The sequence below is a fragment of the Oryzias latipes genome, chromosome 20 (assembly GCF_002234675.1).
Source record: "Oryzias latipes chromosome 20, ASM223467v1".
Lineage (NCBI taxonomy): Eukaryota > Metazoa > Chordata > Actinopteri > Beloniformes > Adrianichthyidae > Oryzias > Oryzias latipes.
The window spans coordinates 2,815,107-2,836,038 of NC_019878.2; the positions used below are offsets into that span (position 1 = coordinate 2,815,107).

The 20,932-nt window shown below is 43.1% G+C and overlaps 2 protein-coding genes across 3 annotated transcripts in view; one reads left to right on the top strand and one right to left on the bottom strand.

Moving 5' to 3' along the window:
• The window catches only part of LOC105353610 (hemicentin-1-like), a 703,897-nt gene that overhangs the window by 586,256 nt on the left and 96,709 nt on the right, over positions 1-20,932 (top strand). The gene's annotated exons all lie outside the window — the stretch shown is intronic.
• acot9 (acyl-CoA thioesterase 9) lies at positions 110-19,320 on the bottom strand. Of its 2 annotated transcripts, XM_004080800.4 has the most exons (16): positions 19,153-19,320; positions 17,121-17,209; positions 14,014-14,040; positions 13,735-13,780; positions 13,148-13,318; positions 12,237-12,274; positions 12,086-12,169; positions 11,907-12,010; positions 7,092-7,165; positions 6,097-6,164; positions 5,908-6,019; positions 5,161-5,251; positions 4,992-5,077; positions 4,832-4,919; positions 580-730; positions 110-510 (listed from the first exon to the last, which is right to left on the bottom strand). In XM_004080800.4, exons 1-16 carry the CDS (start codon positions 19,164-19,166, stop codon positions 455-457), a joined length of 1,299 nt encoding a protein of 432 aa, XP_004080848.1. In that variant the 5' UTR covers positions 19,167-19,320; the 3' UTR covers positions 110-454. The 2 variants fall into 2 exon arrangements, with proteins under 2 accessions (XP_004080848.1, XP_011486895.1); XM_011488593.3 differs by lacking the exon at positions 14,014-14,040.

The following is a 20,932-nucleotide window of genomic DNA, read 5'->3' on the forward strand; positions in this document are numbered from 1 at the left end:
ATATATATAGTTGTAGGTCTATTGTGCGTCGTTTCATTTAATGTGACACTGAAATTTACAGATTGAATTCAAACCATCTGTAAATTGAGTTGAATGAAAGCAGAAAGAGTTGAGATAAATATATTGTTTTATTTTTTTAAAGCAAAAAAAAAAGTAAGCCTTCCACCTTTGGCACCATAATAGAATAAATTTTAAAAAATGTGCGTAGGAGCAGCAGTGTGGTATAAAATATAACATACAAACTCCATTGTTGTAACATTACACTGCAAAAAATGGACAAAAACTAAAGCTTGGAAAACAGCCATCTTGATCGAGTGTCAGACTCAGCAGACACTGCGCTGTAAACATCCTCGGCAAAAAAATGAAAGTCCAACAAAGCGCCTTTCTTGGTATAAAAGCATATTAAGTGCAGTCACTTTCCTCAGTCGGTAGCTGAGAAAATCTTTGCAGATCATCAGGGGTGCACGGTTTGGTTGAAGTGTCTCTTTCCATCCAGGTAGAGCATCGACTCTGAGAGACGCACAAACACAATCAGTCTCCGCTCTTCCTGCTCACAGGCTCTGATGTGCTGCGACTCACCTCCATAAGTCTTGGGAACAATGTGAGGAACTTCGGCTTCTGAGGCGAAGGTGTAGTGGAAGATGTTGGTGGTGCTGTGCTGGCGGGTGAGAGGGTCAAAAACCTCGCTGTGAACTCTGACCTGGATGTACTGATCCTGGGTGTAGCACACCTGAGAAACAAACGCACAACAGCAAATTTGTCTGAGTGACTGCGTTTACACAGGCACTGCATTGACATGAAAAGCAAAATGTGGATAAAATCATGTTTGCTTGTACTGCAGTGGAAGGAATACTTGTGTCCAGTCAATATCTCCACACTATTCCACTGCTATGCTGATCACACGTAGCTCTATCTGTCAACTCCACTCTGCCCTGTACTTCCTTCACATCATGTTAGGCAGAACTAAGATCCTTATCTTACTCTACACCCAATAAAATGGAATTTCTTCTCGTCTGCACAAAATCCATCCATCCAGTTCTCTGCCTTTTAAATCTGGTCAGCATGTTTTCACCTCCGTAACATCAACCGCCTCACTTCTACTCCACAGTCTCCACAACAACTGCAGTGACTTTTGTAACCCCCTTCTTTCCAGCCTCCACGTAAGCCCATCCATCAACTCCAACTGATCCAAAATTCCATTGCCTGGATCCTTGCTAGAACCTCCCTCCACCACCACTTCACCTCTTTTCTGCTGCAGCTCCACCAGCTCTCGGCCCGTCACAGAATCCACTTCAAAATCCTCCTCAAATCCATCCACAGCCCAGCCCCGCCCCTCCCCTACCACTTTGGCCTCATCAGGATTGCCATACAATCCCACCACCTAAGGCCCAAATAAAGGTCAATAAATAAATGATCTCTCTGCCCAACAGGTCTCTTGTGCCCAGATTCTCCCCAACAGTTACGATGAAATGCAGCTGAGAGTCATGAAACCATCAGAGAGACAGTGAGTTTGGTTTGAACAGATGGCACAGAAGTTTAACCGTCACACCACATAAGACATGTAAACATTTAAATGACGCTTCAGCTCTGCAGTGATACCAGTTTGGATCATCTGAAAATATGTCCCCTAAATTGGCAGTTGACGATGTTTGCAGTCAACCATCAAGATGGACGATGATATCGTCGAGGGGGGGGGGGGGGGGTAATTTTTTGTTATTATATAATTATTATTCGTTATTTTACCTTATTACTTTATTTCCCAACTAATGAGTCATCCGCGATGATCCAGTATAAACTGAGGGAAGTGACTTTAGTGACTTTAACAAAACAAAAACAAGCAAAATAGAAAAGAAGTAGTCCGCTCCTGCACTTAATTAGTCAGTCAGGTGGACGGTGGAGCGAGCGACCGCGTCTGAGCAGAGCAGATGGACTCATAACTTTGAGTTTGAGGGGAAGATGCTTTGTTACGTGTGGGAAACTAAGGACTGTGATCCATCCCGCAGCTCTACGTGAACGAGCTACCGAACTCAAACCGGGTGTCCCGGTAAAAGTGTGTGTCCCGGGCGGAGCTCGGTCGGACCGTCAGGTCATACAGCGGCTGGGGCGGGGTGTGGCAGAAATGTCGCTCAGTCCTTAGAAACCATTCAAACAATCACCTGGATTTTTGTGTTGTTTTGTCGTGTCCCGACAAAATAAAGGCTGATGTTATTCCCACATATTTACGTCCAGCCAAGATGCAGCCTATCCCGCATGGATTTATGTTCACCCAAGCTAATGTTGTTAGCCCGTGTTAGATAACTGCTAATAAGTTAACACGGGATACTTTCCGGCTCCGTTCTTCAACAGAAAAAGCACTGACCACACGGATTAAAATTAAAATGATGAGCGAACAGGCGCTTCATAATAACCATAACATTGATAAAAGCACATTTAGGGGATAATCTCGTATATTACCGAGCTGACGTATCTATGTATGTAGCCCAGGGCTCCAGACTGCGAGCAATTGGTCGCATTTTGCAACCAAAATTTGAGAGTGTGCGACTGAATTTTACATCCAGTCGCAAATGCGCGACCAGTAAATTTGCTTCCCCCACCCTTCGTATTTTTTATACATTAAACGTGGAAGGGGCACGTCAATGATCAATGAAATAATTAATGAGACGCAAGCGCACACGGACGCAGGCAGACACACACTCGCGCACATACTCATGAAACGCGAGCACGTACACTCTCGCGTGATGCCTGTCTGTGAGGCGGCCACTGCGTGTGAGAAGAATAGGGAAAGCCACTGTGAGTGGCTAAAATGCGTGTAGGGGGAGGGGCCTAGAGATAATCGAGTGCGCGTAAACATCTGTGGGAAGGAAACGGAGAGACAAATATCAAAACCTGATATGTGCGTCTGAGCTATGAGCAAGCGAACTATTGATTCGTTCTTCCCACCTGCGGCTAGTGTACCAGTGCCAGAGTGTACAGCAGGGGTCTCAAACTCGCGGCCCCCAAGATGATATTTTGCGGTCCCCGCCTTAATATGAAGGTTTAATGTTACTGCAGCCCGCCAGTTTATGAATGACACTTTTTCATTGTCGTGCGCGAAGCTGACCAACCAATCACAGTGGGGTATATGACTCTTGGGGGCGGGACAATGACAGGGCTTGAAAGCAGGACACCTGACAGCCCCCTCCCCGGACCACACTAAGGAGTTCCTTACTTTCCTTTAGAACGTATTTATTCGCTTGTAATTTTCTAAATACATGCAGTCCGTGCTGAACTTTTCTCTGGGCCGCACAGAACCGGAGGAAGGTTTAGGTTTTGGTTACGGTTACGGCGGCGCAGAAAACGGTCCTGCGCGGTTGTTACGGCAGCACACCGCTCCCGCGGGAGTCGGGTCAGCTGAGGAGAATAAATGTCCCACACCTACATGCGTGACAGCTAACGGGGCTTGAACTTTAAACACGCTCGAGCAAAAAAACATTAGTTTTAGACACACTGAAAATACGTGGGGAAAATGCAACGATAGACGTGTTTGAGATGAACCAGCACCTCGCCTAGATCGTTGGGGAGACCGGGGGGGGGGGGGGGGGGGGGGGGCTGTGAGATGAAAGCGAATCTGCAGCAAGACTGAAGGAGGACAGGAAATTGGAGTTGTCCTTAACATTCAATTTAGTTTTAATATTCTTCTCCCCCTTAGTATGATCTGTGTTATTATATATTTTATGATTATTTTAATGTTTTGTGATGTATGTAGCCTTTTTTTAATGAATTGGTATTTTAAATTATTTTAATTAATCACTCCACTACAAAAACCATCAGGACACATGTCCCATAATGCATTGTTTTGTAGTCTGTAGGGCAGCTTTCAGTCAGTTCAGTTTCCAGCTGTGTCCGGGTAGGTTTGCCCCTTGCTCCCACCCCTTTCTCGATTGACAGTTGATGTTGGAGCAAAAACAAAAATATATGTCACACACCAGGTGATCTGTGCAGCGTTGAGTTCACCTGGGTGATCTCAAACATGCTTATTGTGCATCTTGGCTGCACCTATTTGGTGTCACAAAGATAAATTTGTACTGTCATGACAGTGATGCTTTTGTTTTGTTGCATCTTCAAAAGTGCAGAATAAAATGTGACACTGAATTTGAAACAGCACATTGTAATTTCTGCATCTATTATTAAAGTATTTATTAGTAATACAGTGGAAATTAGTAGATTTGGTTAGAATGTTGATTTACGGTATGCGCCCCTAAATTTTCTGGTTGCGCCCCTAAAATTTTCAGTTAGGGGCCACTGTGCTCCTAGTGAAAAAAGTTAGTCTGGAGCCCTGTAGCCGCTGGGCGGAACTAATATTCTTTTCCGGTATACTACTGCACTTGTGCGAATGATTTATTCCGACCGAAAGTGTGACCCATGTGAACGTTTTTTTATAAACTGAAAACGTTTTTCTGGGCCCATCTACACGGTTGGATTCAAATCCGACCATTGATCCGATCAAGTTATTTTGCACATGTAACCGCAGCTGATGGTGTCGACTCGCAGTGTGGCGGGGGCGTGGCATCACGATGGTGTCTCCCCATCGTGATTATAGTCACCCATCACCGATGTGTGCCGATGGACGATACCATCGTCCATCGGCACAACCCTAATCTGAAACACCAAAGGGAAACGGACTGTCAGAAGGGCATTCAGTAAATCTCCTCCTTTGAGTCCTGAGCTGAGGGTCAGATGATGGAACAGGCCTGTTTGCAGCCTGGTGTCTTCTGCAGGACATGAGCTTCTGCAGTGATGTGCATGAGGAGGCGGTTGTTTCTGTGGATGGTAACGTGTGCGACTGCAGCACCTGTGAGGACAGCAGCAGGAGGGAGCCGATCTCCACGGGTTTCTGAAAGAGTATGTCGTCCACAGCCACCAGAGTCGGCCGACGGCCTCTGCAACAACAAACCCTTGTTGAAGCAGTCAGACAGGCTTCCCTGCACAAACCAGTCTGTGTGCGGTCTCACGCGTAGGAGCAGGCGTTGGCCCAGCCCAGCTCGTAGGCCTTCCTCATCAGAAAACCTCCAAAAATCCTGTTGAAGATGTTCCTCTCCTGTTCACAGCACATACAAGGGCAGTTGCTGGGCAGCTGACGCAGTCCAAAAGGAAACTCTCCTTCTGTCCGGATTGTCTCACCTGAGGGTGGCAGATCTCCAGACCCTTCAGCTTGGCGTCTTCCATCCATACAGAGTTTGGAGGCAGGAGTCTGCTGCGGAAACTGACAGTGCTGAAGGAGAGGAAGACAAACGCAGATTACAGGATGCCAACAGGAGGAGGAGACGATACAGAAGGAGAAACAAAGAACAAGAAAAACAGATCAGGCAGAAGAAGAAAAGCATTTAGATGGAGAGGAAGCAGAAGAAAGAAATAGCTTTTGAGGAAATGAGAAGTAAAAGATTTAGATTTTTAAAACATCATTTTGATCAGGGATCACAGATAACAAGAAGAAAACAAGAAGAAAAAGAAATAGAGAGAAACAAGGAGCAGAAGAAGAGGAGGCAGAAAAGATAAAGGAAGAGAACAAACAGGAGGGAAAAAAGAGTAGGAAGAGAAGCAGGAAGAAGAAAAGAAATGAGGCAAACAAAGTATGGAGGAGGATGGAGGAAGAGGAAGAGAAGAGAGAAAAGAAGGGAGTAAATAAGAAATCAAAAAAGGAGGAAAAATAAAAGAAAATAAAGATGGAAATAAAATGACAAGAAAAAGGAAAAAGAAAAAAAGTATAAGTGGAGCAGAAGAGATGAGCAAGGAAAAAAAAAAGTCTGACACATGTTCACGTGGAAACCCACAAATTCTGTTTTATCAATGCAAATGTCAAATTTAGACAGAGTGACAGTAAATAAATCATTAGATATTAGTCCTGAGCAAAGACCACAGGGATCCTACTTGGAGTCCAGAGTGTTGAGGAACAAGCTGTGGACAATCTTCCTCTCCTCGTCTGTGGGGGCCACCTTCAGCAGCGACGCCGTGCTCAGCTCCACTCGCCGCAGCTTATTGGCTGTCAGTGCAGAAGGGGGAGGAAACCTCAAGCTAACTTCAACGGCTCGTCTCTTTATCTTCATCGCTCTGCTTTACCTTCGCCTTCCTGCAGGAGTTTCTCCTCCTCGGGCCCCTCAGCAACCAGAGGATTCACAAACGCTGCCCTAAAAACAGAAGATAAACACAAACGATGCCAGTGTGTGACTTTTTCAGGAGAAACGTCACACGTTAAACGTACAAGGACACAAACAGATGCCTCAGAAAGACATCTGAGCATCAATGGGTTAAAGGACTGAGGTTGAGGAAAAGACAGGTTTGTCTGAATTCTCTCACAACTCATACACATTTTTGGGTGGGTCCAAGTCTACAATTCCAAAATTAAGTGCCCAGGAATTTTTCCAGAAGTTCCTGAGATAAACTATTGTGCATCAAGGTTCACTAGATTGGAGAATATGGACCACAATGCATTGCAATTGAACAATTTATTTTTTGAAAAAATGTTTGTACTTTTTTTTTACGTTTTCCTCTTCAGAACAAAGTGGATCATAAAAAGTCTTTGTAAAATGTTCCTACTTATTAGGATTTTCCTTTGGCAAGTTGATGATGTCATAGTTGCCATTTAAAAAAAAAAGAAAAGTTGTGAGTATAGTGTCCAGGAGCACTGGATAGCTTTTTTTAGGGGAGATTGCCACAGATTTTTCCCATACGGAGGTAAAAGGTTATTACTCTTCTCTGAACATTCCTCACCCTCACAAACTGGTTTTTGAATCTGATGTTTCTGTGATGGTATATTTTAGCGCTGTTGTGCCTCCTTAAGCTCCTTTAGTTTGCTTTAGTTGTTACTGATTCCTATCCTCCAGAATATCAATAAAAACCTCAATATATGAGCTTGGTAATGCTTTTAGTGATAAGAATCAGATATTTCTCACATATGGGAGAAAATTAGGAAACACTACGAAAATCAACAATTTTCATTGGGAAAATAGGTCTTTAAATATCAAAGTTTTATAGATGGAAGGCAAATAACATACAAATTTGTGCAAAAAAGGTTGTGTTGATCTAAAATAAAAGTCTAATTTGAAATCTCTCACCTCTTGTTCTGAGGGTCTCGTGCCACCATGACAAATGTAGCGTCCAGGATGGGGGCGTACGCTCCGTCCTGAAACTGCAGAAAACACCACAAATGAGACCAATTCCAACTGGTTGGAGGACAACAACATGGCGTCCAGACATCATTAGCTGGAACTGAAAGTTCTTTATGAAAGGAATAAAACGTTGGTAAGAGTTTTAATAAAGGGGGCCCACAATTCTGAAAACTTGTAGAATTTCTGTTTGTGACTAAATATGTCTGGAAGCCATACTTTCTGCAGACAGGTCCCCTTAATTCAGCTGATTTTTGTGCCTCTATGGCTTCCTCTAGAGCTGGACTCCTCCCCAAAACCTGCAGATGAGCATCTACCTATGACAAGAACTTTTTACCCGAGACAATAGCATCTACCTGAGACAAGTGCACCTACCTGAGACAAGAGCATCTACCTGAGACAAGAGCATCTACCTGAGACAAGAGCATCTACCTGAGACAAGAGCATCTACCTGAGACAAGAGCATCTACCTGAGACAAGAGCATTTACCTGAGACAATAGCATCTACCTGACACAGAAGTATCTACATAAGACAAGAGCATCTACCTGACACAGAAGTATCTACCTGAGACAAGAGCATCTACCTGAGACAAGAGCATCTACCTGAGACAAAAGCATTTACCTGAGACAATACCGTCAAACTGAGACAGAAGTATCTACCTGAGACAAGATCATCTACCTGAGACAAGAGCATCTACCTGAGACAAGAGCATCTACCTGAGACAAGAGCATTTGCCTGAGACAAGAGCATCTACCTGAGACAAGAGCATCTACCTGAGACAAGAGCATCTACCTGAGACAAGAGCATCTACCTGAGACAAGAGCATCTACTTGAGACAAGATCATCTACCTGAGACAAGTGCATCTAACTGAGACTATATCATTTACCTGAGACAAGAGCATCTACCTGAGACAAGAGCATTTACCTGGGACAAGATCATCTACCTGAGACAAGAGCATCTACCTGAGACAGAAGTATCTACCTGAGACAAGATCATCTACCTGAGACAAGAGCATTTACCTGTGACAAGAGCATCTACCTGAGACAATACCGTCAACCTGAGACAGAAGTATCTACCTGAGACAAGATCATCTACCTGAGACAAGAGCATCTACCTGAGACAAGAGCATCTACCTGAGAAAAGATCATCTACCTGAGACAAGTGCATCTAACTGAGACAAGATCATTTACCTGAGACAAGAGCATCTACCTGAGACAAGAGCATTTACCTGAGACAAGATCATCTACCTGAGACAAGAGCATTTACCTGAGACAAGAGTATCAACCTGAGACAAGAGCATCTACCTGAGACAAGAGCATCTACCTGAGACAAGAGCATCTCCCTGAGACAAGATCATTTACCTGAGACAAGAGCATTTACCTGAGACAAGTGCATCTACCTGAGACAAGTGCATCTACCTGAGACAAGAGCATCTACCTGAGACAAGAGCATTTACCTGAGACAATAGCATCTACCTGAGACAAGAGCATCTACCTGAGACAAGAGCATTTACCTGAGACAATAGCATCTACCTGAGACAAGAGCATTTACCTGAGACAATAGCATCTACCTGAGACAAAAGCATCTACCTGAAACAAGTGCATTTACCTGAGACAAGAGTATCAACCTGAGACAAGAGCATCTACCTGTGACAAGAGCATCTACCTGAGACAAGAGCATCTCCCTGAGACAAGATCATTTACCTGAGACAAGAGCATTTACCTGAGACAAGAGTATCAACCTGAGACAAGATCATTTACCTGAGACAAGAGCATTTACCTGAGACAAGAGTATCAACCTGAGACAAGAGCATTTACCTGAGACAAGAGCATCTACCTGAGACAAGACCATCTACCTGAGACAAGAGCATCTACCTGAGACAAGAGCATCTACCTGAGACAAGAGCATCTACCTGAGACAGAAGTATCTACCTGAGACAAGTGCATCTACCTGAGACAAGATCATCTACCTGAGACAAGAGCATCTACCTGAGACAAGAGCATCTACCTGAGACATGTGCATCTACCTGAGACAAGAGCATCTTCCTGAGACAGAAGTATCTACCTGAGACAAGTGCATCTACCTGAGACAGACGTATCTACCTGAGACAAGTGCATCTACCTGAGACAAGATCATCTACCTGAGACAAGAGCATCTACCTGAGACAAGAGCATCTACCTGAGACAAGAGCATCTACCTGAGACAAGATCATCTACCTGAGACAAGAGCATCTACCTGAGACAAGAGCATCTACCTGAGACAAGATCATCTACCTGAGACAAGATCATTTACCTGAGACAAGAGCATCTACCTGAGACAGAAGTATCTACCTGAAACAAGTGCATTTACCTGAGACAAGAGTATCAAGCTGAGACAAGAGCATCTACCTGTGACAAGAGCATCTACCTGAGACAAGAGCATCTCCCTGAGACAAGATCATTTACCTGAGACAAGAGCATTTACCTGAGACAAGAGTATCAACCTGAGACAAGATCATTTTCCTGAGACAAGAGCATTTACCTGAGACAAGAGTATCAACCTGAGACAAGAGCATTTACCTGAGACAAGAGCATCTACCTGAGACAAGACCATCTACCTGAGACAAGAGCATCTACCTGAGACAAGAGCATCTACCTGAGACAAGAGCATCTACCTGAGACAGAAGTATCTACCTGAGACAAGAGCATCTACCTGAGACAAGATCATCTACCTGAGACAAGAGCATCTACCTGAGACAAGAGCATCTACCTGAGACATGTGCATCTACCTGAGACAAGAGCATCTACCTGAGACAGAAGTATCTACCTGAGACAAGTGCATCTACCTGAGACAGAAGTATCTACCTGAGACAAGTGCATCTACCTGAGACAAGATCATCTACCTGAGACAAGAGCATCTACCTGAGACAAGAGCATCTACCTGAGACAAGATCATCTACCTGAGACAAGAGCATCTACCTGAGACAAGAGCATCTACCTGAGACAAGATCATCTACCTGAGACAAGATCATTTACCTGAGACAAGAGCATCTACCTGAGACAGAAGTATCTACCTGAGACAAGTGCATCTACCTGAGACAAGAGTATCTACCTGAGACAGAAGTATCTACCTGAGACAAGTGCATCTACCTGAGACAAGATCATCTACCTGAGACAAGAGCATCTACCTGAGACAAGAGCATCTACCTGAGACAAGATCATCTACCTGAGACAAGAGCATCTACCTGAGACAAGATCATTTACCTGAGACAAGAGCATTTACCTGAGACAAGAGTATCAACCTGAGACAAGATCATTTACCTGAGACAAGAGCATTTACCTGAGACAAGAGTATCAACCTGAGACAAGAGCATTTACCTGAGACAAGAGCATCTACCTGAGACAAGACCATCTACCTGAGACAAGAGCATCTACCTGAGACAAGAGCATCTACCTGAGACAAGAGCATCTACCTGAGACAGAAGTATCTACCTGAGACAAGTGCATCTACCTGAGACAAGATCATCTACCTGAGACAAGAGCATCTACCTGAGACAAGAGCATCTACCTGAGACATGTGCATCTACCTGAGACAAGAGCATCTACCTGAGACAGAAGTATCTACCTGAGACAAGTGCATCTACCTGAGACAGACGTATCTACCTGAGACAAGTGCATCTACCTGAGACAAGATCATCTACCTGAGACAAGAGCATCTACCTGAGACAAGAGCATCTACCTGAGACAAGAGCATCTACCTGAGACAAGATCATCTACTTGAGACAAGATCATCTACCTGAGACAAGATCATTTACCTGAGACAAGAGCATCTACCTGAGACAGAAGTATCTACCTGAAACAAGTGCATTTACCTGAGACAAGAGTATCAAGCTGAGACAAGAGCATCTACCTGTGACAAGAGCATCTACCTGAGACAAGAGCATCTCCCTGAGACAAGATCATTTACCTGAGACAAGAGCATTTACCTGAGACAAGAGTATCAACCTGAGACAAGATCATTTTCCTGAGACAAGAGCATTTACCTGAGACAAGAGTATCAACCTGAGACAAGAGCATTTACCTGAGACAAGAGCATCTACCTGAGACAAGACCATCTACCTGAGACAAGAGCATCTACCTGAGACAAGAGCATCTACCTGAGACAAGAGCATCTACCTGAGACAGAAGTATCTACCTGAGACAAGTGCATCTACCTGAGACAAGATCATCTACCTGAGACAAGAGCATCTACCTGAGACAAGATCATTTACCTGAGACAAGAGCATCTACCTGAGACAGAAGTATCTACCTGAGACAAGTGCATCTACCTGAGACAAGAGTATTTACCTGAGACAGAAGTATCTACCTGAGACAAGTGCATCTACCTGAGACAAGATCATCTACCTGAGACAAGAGCATCTACCTGAGACAAGAGCATCTACCTGAGACAAGATCATCTACCTGAGACAAGAGAATCTACCTGAGACAAGAGTATCTACCTGAGACAGAAGTATCTACCTGAGACAAGTGCATCTACCTGAGACAAGAGCATCTACCTGAGACAAGAGCATCTACCTGAGACAAGAGCATCTACCTGAGACAAGATCATCTACCTGAGACAAGAGCATCTACCTGAGACAAGAGCATCTACCTGAGACAAGAGCATCTACCTGAGACAGAAGTATCTACCTGAGACAAGTGCATCTACCTGAGACAGAAGTATCTACCTGAGACAAGAGCATCTACCTGAGACAAGAGCATCTACCTGAGACAAGAGCATCTACCTGAGACATGTGCATCTTGGCTTCAATGGATGTCTTGCCCACCCACGACACGTGACCCGTGAACTTGATGTCGCAGTCAGGATAGATTATGTGCTGCCTCATGTCTGAGGACAAACAAAGACCTCAAACAAACAAAAACATAAACAAATAAACAAACAGTGAGGTTATTTTTGACTCACCAATCTTGTCCACCAGGGCGGTGACGATGGACAAAGGAGACCTCTGCAATGCCGGGTTGTAGGTGTGAGAGTATGAGATGAGTACTGAGGATGAAGAGGGTGTTAGTGTGTCACAGTGTGAAGCGTCGTCTCTGACCTGATCAACTGATACCTGCTAAACTGTCCAAGTCCTCCAGGATTCTGCCAAACCTGAGATGAAACACGAGAACTGTTAGAAAACATGCAACCATGTTGGTTCAGAGATTTTCAGTAACAGCCTTTTGTCCTTTAAGAAAGAAAATGTATGTGTTTGGAGGTATGCTGATGACACTCAGGTTATCATGCTCCGAATCAAATCAAATGTTTATTTTTTTATTTAAAAAAGCGCTTGTCATATCTTGCCCAACTTGAAGCGCAAATCATGTTTTTTCTAATTAACAAATTCATTCAGGTTTAAATTAAGCAGTAAAGCTTTACTATCCCACCATCTCTGGCTGTTGAAAAAAAGATAGTATTTGTGACGTAAAAATTTGCTGGACGGGTCACAAGCTTCCTGCTCTGCTCCATTCTGATGCATCCACTGTCAGACGAATAGATCCACGAACGTCTTTTTTTTCCTCGTCTGAGCTGGAATCTGGATCAGAACTGTACAATGTTGTTGTCAATTTAGTTTCAGCTCCAATTTTAGGCTAAGAGTGTCAGGGGCAGTAAGCTAGTAGAAGAGCATGTAAAGAGATGGGTGACGGGAAGTGAGGGCGGGGTTGTTCCACTTTAATGGTCTCACCCACAACTCAGAGCGGACTTTCTGATAAACTCCTGCTCCTCCTCCTGCAGAAACTATGTCCTAGAAAACTACAGGGTTTTCTTAGCTAAAAACTGCATCATCATGATAGAAATATCATTGGAAACACTGAAAATAGTTCAACGTGATGATCGGAGTGGGGCTTTAAATGTTTTATCGTAGATGACTTTGTGACTCCAAAGGTTCAGCACTTTGTTAGTGAGCTGCTGTGTGTAAAGTGTTGCATGATAAAGTTGGCAGGTGGAGGTCGGTGGAGGTCGGTGGTGCCGGCGTTTGCTGACCTGACTGTGTTGTGGAAGGTCAGGTACTTCTCTCTGAGTTGCGGCTCAGAGCCCAGAGGGAGGTGAACCTCCAGCCGGCTGTCCTTCATCTTTTTGGCTGGAAGGTCGCTTTGAGACCTGGCCAACATGGACGACAGCGAGGCGCGGTCTGCCATGGCCTGCTGATGGTCGCTGAGAGGAGCAGCAAAGCTTTACTATTCCACTCTGAGTGCACAAACTCCTCTAACAGTTTCTGAATCATATACACACAAAATGGGTTTTACATAGTTTTCAACAATTCTGAATAGAATTTAGACATAATAAATTTGGTCACAACAGCAAATGTTTGTTTATTACCAGCTATGCTAATGTGAGTAAAAGTTAAGTCCTCCTGAGATCTTTGATACAGACACTAACAACCACCGATGGCGTCTGATTGGTTTTCTTCTGATTGTAGAGTTCTAATGAAGCGGTGCTGTTCTTCCATTTTTATCCCAAGCATTTAAAATTTTCTGAATTGTCGGATTGAGATGCTGTTAATTCTCATTCACATATTAAGGCACATTTTACTGGAGGTGACAGGAGATGAAAAACACGAGGATCGGTACCTCCAGTTGGTTGAAGCTCCAACGATTTCTCTCAGCTTGTTTCGCACTGAAACATAGGGAGGACACCGTCACACACTTCATCAGAAGCTGGCGTCAGACGGACAGACAACATCAAAACACAAAGAATGGGAGCAGAAAAGAGTCCAGCTTCACTGCTGCAGGCGAGAAGTGCGACAGGTCTGAAACAAGCAGCACCTCACATGCAGAAGTGCACCTACAGCCAAGAATAAGGGAATGACAGGGAGGTGCAGACAGGTTTGTTGTGGTTTACCAACACACCGTTTGACACGTGTAACGGAGGACTTCCTGTGGAGACAAACACAGTTTAAAACCACCGAAGTCCAGAACACATTCCTGCTGGACGTGACACACAAAACAAAGTCATCATTATTATTACAAAAATCAGTCTGAGTTGATAAACTCGCTGAGTTTATATCTGAATTTTAAAATTAAGATATTGATTAAATGAATCGCTTTCCTCCTGATTTCTTTGTTCAATGCTGTGATTGAAGGAAATCATGTGGCTCTAAACCTCAAACAGCATTCATGTCTACTGGAGAAATGAAGACACGGTTAGATTCTGGCCTAAAGGCTGTGAGAACGTAAAACGGAGGTTCCTGATTCCTGCTCCTGCTGCGTGTGCCGCTGTGGACCGGAGAAAGAGGCCTGATAGAGCCCGAGCTTCACAGGAGAGTCTGGATGCTTTCAGGATCTTCTTCTGGTCCATAAAGCTCCGAGTCTGAGGTGTGCACGTGGAGCTCAGAATCACCATGGCAACGGGCCAACAAAGAAAACCGCTGGCACCCAGCATGACCAGGGAGAGGAAGACCTTTGTTTTGGGATGAAGATGAGGTGATGGGGTCTGACACACAGGAAGAGCGGTGTGTTCATGCAGGGGTTGACATAGCCCAGAAATTTGCACTGGCCCACAGGGCAAATATGGTGCAATTTGGTGCATTCTGGTGACATCTAGCACTTATTTATACACTTTTCAATGACTAAAAATAGAGCATATCAAACTTAAATCTGCTCTAGTCTGTTTCAGATGTTTTGAAGAGAGCACTGCAGTGTAGTAGGAAACACTAGTTCAGAAGTTTTCATGCTGCTTCTAATCACTGCCATTTCACATTTGTTCCTAATCAATAGTTAAGAAGTTTTATTGACTTTTTTGCCCTGACTGCCTTAAGGTTCTGCTTTTTGTTACTGTTGCAAAGTTACATTTACTTTTTAGTTACATTAGTTACCTAATTAAATTAAATAATTGAAAAATTAAATACAATTAAATTACTGAGATCATTCAGCTAACTAGAAATACTTACTGCTTACAGTGTTGTAAAGAAAAACAAAATTAAGTAGTTTGACCTTATACTCCATTTGAGTCTGAGATTCAGGTATTTTGAGTTGCCTTTGATTCTTTGACATTCAGCTTAAAGCTTAGTGGATACAGTTTCATCTTCAATGCATTCATTAAATATCTTGCTGTCCATAGTACTAATTCCACCCGTCACTCCATCTGACATATTCCTATCTATTCCTGCCATGTCTTCCACATCTCTGACATGCTTCAGTCTCTCTGCAGTGACGGTGTTGGATTTATGATCATCGCGGTGAAAAACCACCAGGGGGCGCGCTGATATGTGTGTCAGTTTAAATATATCTGCCTAAAATGTAATAATAACCCACTGGCTTGTTCCTTCGTTGTTGCTGTTAAACATTGTTTAGTATTGAATTGTTACATTCAATAAAGTTTGAAAAAAAAAATGAGTGAGCGCGTGCCGCGTGGTGCTCGGCAGTGAAAGCCGCGCGCGCAGGCGGGAGAGGAGGAGAAGAGTGATAAAAGGTTTCCCATAGAAACCCTTGAAGTCTGAACACAGGACTAGCAGAAAAAGTGAATTATAAAGACGAGGTAAATCTACACGTTTTCGCTAAATATACTTTATTGTAAAAGGTGAAAAATGTATTAATTGTTAGATATTTTATTGGCCCGAGCGGACAAGTGAAAAGTAAAGTCTTGTGGTCCGTACTCCTCGAAAAACAGGACCGGGCCAGCGGACAAATGGCTATGTCGAGCCCTGTCATGGTTACTGTGGCTGTGGCTTCTCAGGAACAGAACCCATGAGAAAGTGGCATGAAAAAAACCTTGTCAGAGATGAGAAGAACCCCTTTGAGAAGAACTACAGATGGAGAGGTTCTGTTGAATTCTGTTAAGGATGGGTAAATAAAAACGATATTCTAAATAAAACGTGTTTCTTATTTAAGACTGAATGAAACAGTGATGCCTATATTTCTCTGTGCAGAAAGACGCCACCAAATAAAAATTCAGGATGTGGGGGGGCGGGGCTTCTTCCTGAGAGTTTTCACGTGTCAGGTGATCATCAAACAATAACTGGTTCCACTTTAGTGTTTTATGACGGTGTAGGGACCAAAAGTATTCGGCCTGCAATAACTGATCAGGGTTCTGCGACTAATGATGACGTCACGCTACAGAAACACCGCTTGGACAAACTACGCAGCGTCGAGATCTGGAAGGGCTCTATATTTTCTTGTGACATGTGTGTAACGTGTCACAAGAGGGAACTGGATCAGCACACAGAATGTGATGGAGAACCTGTGTGTGTGTGTCTGATGTTGACGAAATAAATAACACAAAGATATGTGAGAAGACTTGAAACGATTAGTGAGAAATGGATCAGAGAAATTCCATTCATTGTGGTAGATGTCTGTAGGAACCTTCTGTTTATCGACACCATCAGCTGTGAAGACGTCTCCATGACAACCTGCTTCAACATCACTGAAGTGTTCTGACAGCTCCTGCAGACTTGGCATTAGGAGGAACGTCAAGTTAACCCGCCTAAACCCGGTTAACCTCACAGCTGTCAACTCAGGCTTAACAAATCCTGAATCAGAAATGGTTTAGCTAAAGTTCAAGTTCAGGACATGGACTGGATCAGAGAACTGGACTATTTTAAACATTCCACCCTTTAATCGAGGCATCTGATTGGTCAGTTTATAACTTGAATAACTTTCACCACAGAAAAAATTTCATGAAAAAAAATGAGGATTATCAAGAAGATGTTAGAAAAATGTATCAGAGTAAGAAAGGTTCTTCTGACCAATAGAATGACTGAGTAACAGCTGTTTATGTCTCTATAGAAGTCTATGAGAATTTGGCTTTTGAAACCAGCAGGTACTTCCTGTTTGGAACGGGAAAAGGGAGGGCTTATTCAGTCCAGTTCTCTAATGCAGTCAATGGTTCAGATTCAACATAATCAGTTTCCACTTTATTTGTGTGATATCTAGTGGTATAAACTGCAACATGAAACACCAGGAGCTTCACTGCTGAAAGTCACCATCAAAGGAATCAGGATCTATCTGGGGTTTCGTACCGTCAGCCGTGGTGGGCGTCTTTCCATGTTTGGCTGCCACACCGGAGCAGAGCGATCTGCCCGTCAACGGCAACCGTGGCAACAGAAACCTGCAAAAGAAACACAACAATCAACTGAGAGAGGACTTTAACATCGGTGAGTCCAGCACATTCATGCCCATCATCCAATCCTTCAGCTAAATGCTTTGATTACACATCGTCTTATCAAACTACGAACCATCAGTCTGTCGAATAGAATCCCTGGGGAGTGATCTGTTGTTGTCTGATTTGTTTGTTTTTTTATACTGTTTTTTCTATCCTGTTCTTACGTCTTCTTGATGTTTATCTTTATGTTTATTGATATTTTACTCTGTTAATTTATTATTGACATTTTATTCTGTTATTCATATTTTTAACCTTGTACAGCGACCTTGGGTGACCTGAAAGGCACTTAAAATAAAAAATATTTTCTATTTGCAAGCAAGTAAATGCAAGATAGACGGATATGATAGAAGGTAGTAGCTACATTGTGGCTTTGGAAATGACCCGGCGTAGCAAACCCTTAAGTGACGAGGAGTAAAAAGAATGTATGCTGAAAGTAGCTGACATTGTTTGTCCAGAGAAAAAGAAAACGTTTGAAGAAATACGTCTATCAAATGATGCAATTACTAGACGAGTAGAAGATCTGCAGGATGCAACCTCCAACCACAACTGGGACAACATCTGGAGGGCCTGGTTAACTGTACAAATGACACTTGCTCATTCAAGTTCTTAAAAACAACTTGATCTGTCTATCCATTGTTTTCACCAAAATTGTCCCCCTAGTCTAATGTCAAGTTCTTAATTTAAAAATTAAGAACTTCAAAAAAAAAAATTGAGAATCGCTGATTTAGATCCAGATTCCAGCTCAGACGAGGAAAACAAAGACGTTCATGGATCTATTTTCTCTGACAGTGGATGCATCCGAATGGAAAGGAGCAGGAAGCTGGAGGCCCAACGAGTGCATTTTCTACGTCACAAATAGTACAGCGCGTTTTTTTGTGTCTGCTTTTGATTCACAACAATCTGAATAAAGAAATACACAGAACTGCAGTTCTAGTCTTGATATCTCTATATATGTCCTCCATTATGAGGCAAATGCCACATAAACACGTGAAAGACACTATTTTCATCAGATCGGGTCTTTAAAACATTGAGAAACTTTCTACTCTGATAGATCTAGACGCTAATGTGAAATTTCAGGACACCGATGCTTCAAGTTTGAACTATAATAGACTTTTGGTTCTTTTCTTCAGCACTAAAATTCCTGTTGCTTGATAAAAACGTGAGTTGTTCCTATTTCTGCATCCTTGGTTTGTCCAGCCTTAGAAGTAATGACCTCATTAAGGTTGGAATTCAGTCTTCTGCTCAGAAAATGGACCATTTATGGCTTTTTTCAAAGGACTTGAAGGCGTATTGAGCAGCCTGGCCCGACTTGGTTTGCGGTCTTTTGGGCCTCCAGCAGGTTTATGGTTCTTTTTTAATTAATTGTAGCAGTTTTTGGGAGGATTATATTCTAGAAACGTTATTAATGTATTCGGCTGATTTAACATTGACTGGAGCAACTAAAGAGCCTTCCTAATGACATTTTTGTCATCTTTAGGACTAAACTTTCAGTGCTCCAACTAAATCTGCAGCTGAAGATTTTTTCACTCCTTCCAGCTTCAGCCGTGTCCACCTGTATCAGCTGTTTCAGCTCAGACAGGTGACTTCCGGTGCTTCTCTTCAGTTGTCAGTCATTCTCCCGGCATCCTCGCGCAGGCTGGGCTCTAAGGTGCGGGATTCGGGGGGAGGGGGTCTCTGGCTGGGTGTACCGCACCCTCAGAGCCCACAGGCAGGGTCCGGCTGACCCCACCCTGGAACCGACTCATGACGGCAGCTTTATATCAGTAAACCACGGTGGGACAGACTCAGAGAAATTAAATCCCGGTGAGGAGCTTTAGCTAGCAGAGCGGTGAACGTGTTAGCATCGCGGCTATGACAGTCACGTGACGTTCACGGCAACCCACACTGACCTCGCGGAGAGCATCGCGGCAAATTTAACGTTCCGTGTGCAGAGGAGCAGCAAAAACTCCCGGAAAATACAATGAACCACCGGGGAACCACTCTTCTGTCAGCCGGGAATGTGGCAAAAAAGTGACCGCAGAGGAGTCTGTGCAAACTCCGCCCACTGGCGATGACGCAGCACCCGACTTTGCACAGTGGACTTTGTCCTGGGTAGTGTCTGTCAGGCACATCAAGCGCCTTCCACTTTTAACCAGTTTCAGTGAACAACACAAAAAACTGAGAGCATTAATTAAGCAAATATTAATAAAGAAAAGTGATGTTTATTACTGTGATCATCAAGTCTGAACAGACCAACTACATCAACAGTTATGAATAATAATCCTCATAACTGAGCGACACATGAGTCACGTTCATCTGTGGTAAGTAAAACTGATGGATAGAAAGCTCCAAAATGAAGGTCACCCATCTGCAAACAATGGAACATCTGTAACAAGACAAAAGAGGAAAAACCTGCAGCAGGTGCTCATACGTTTATGGATAAAAGGTGTTAAAACCCAAGAAGTGTGAGAGTTAAGCAGCAAACCTATGGCTCAGGGTCACCCAGGTTAACCTGAACTTTCAGTTTATTCTAAAGGAAGGTTTGAAATCTAAGCTTAAAGATAGAGATGCTGTTTGCCTCCAGAGCTGAAGGAGGAGCACGGTGAGTGTTCAGTTACAAGAGAAGCACTTTTGTGATCAGTTAATTAAAGATTTTCTTGAATTCTAGCAGAGTTAATGAGAAATGCTGTTCTATCTGCTTAAACCATGAACTCCAAACAAAAGAGAACCTGTCAGGCTGGGATGGGGCAGACTAATAAATTTGATTTCCAGTTTAATCCAAATTATGTCACATGTTTCTAGAATTTCATTTATTCCCATCAAAATTACAGGGGGACTAGTAAAAAACTTGAATACATTGTACGTATTATTGTATACATTGTTGTACTTTATTGATTTATTGTGGATATTATATTTAAAAATGTCTTTAACAATCTGTTTTCAATACTTCTTTTATGATTCAATAAATTGTGGACTCTGTGAATTATATTTATATTTCAAAGACAAAAAAAAGTTATAACTTAACACATCTGTAGCTATATATTGATTGGCCAGAAGAAACCATAGTCTCAAAGGAATGACTGGGCTTGAATGGGATTATTTCCATTTTAGCTATTAGCACACTTTGGCTTCAACTTGTTTTCATGTATCAAAAACAGACAACAGAATCACAAAAACAGTCTGTAAGCCTGCAGACAAACAGATGGGATGGCGGAAGAGGACTCCCAACCCATGTGAAACTATCCAATTCTGTCAACGTGACTAATTATCACTGGTATATTTTGAAGTGAAAGGTCCCTGGTTCAAGTCCCGGCTGGGGGACCAGAACCAGAACATCAAAGTTGGGCCTTTCTGTGTGGAGTTTGCATGTTCTCCCCGTGCACGCGTGGGTTTTCTCCGGAGACTTTAGCTTCCTGCCGACGTCCAAAATCCTGCTTCATGGGTTCCTCTAAATAGTCCCTAGGCGTGTGTGTGAGTCTGCATGGGTGTGTGATTGTGGCAGCCTGTTGATTGTGGGGGGTTATCGGCATTGTTTGTCGTGTCATTTTGTTTTTAAATTTGATTATATTTTATGCAAAGCACTTTCAGTGACATGAGTTGGAAAAGTGCTATATAAATAAAGGTTGAATTGATTGGATACTGTCCAAAAACATGCTTCATAGGTTAATGTGTGTCTCTGGATTGCCCCTA

Bases quoted from the DNA above. Each gene is read 5' to 3' on its own strand.
- acot9 (XM_004080800.4), bottom strand. The intron at 13,781-14,013 runs GTGTGTTGGTAA...CCTATGTTTCAG, and splicing joins TCCGTTACACGTGTCAAACG to TGCGAAACAAGCTGAGAGAA. The intron at 6,165-7,091 runs GTGAGAGATTTC...TTCTGTTTTTAG, and splicing joins CGAGACCCTCAGAACAAGAG to GGCAGCGTTTGTGAATCCTC.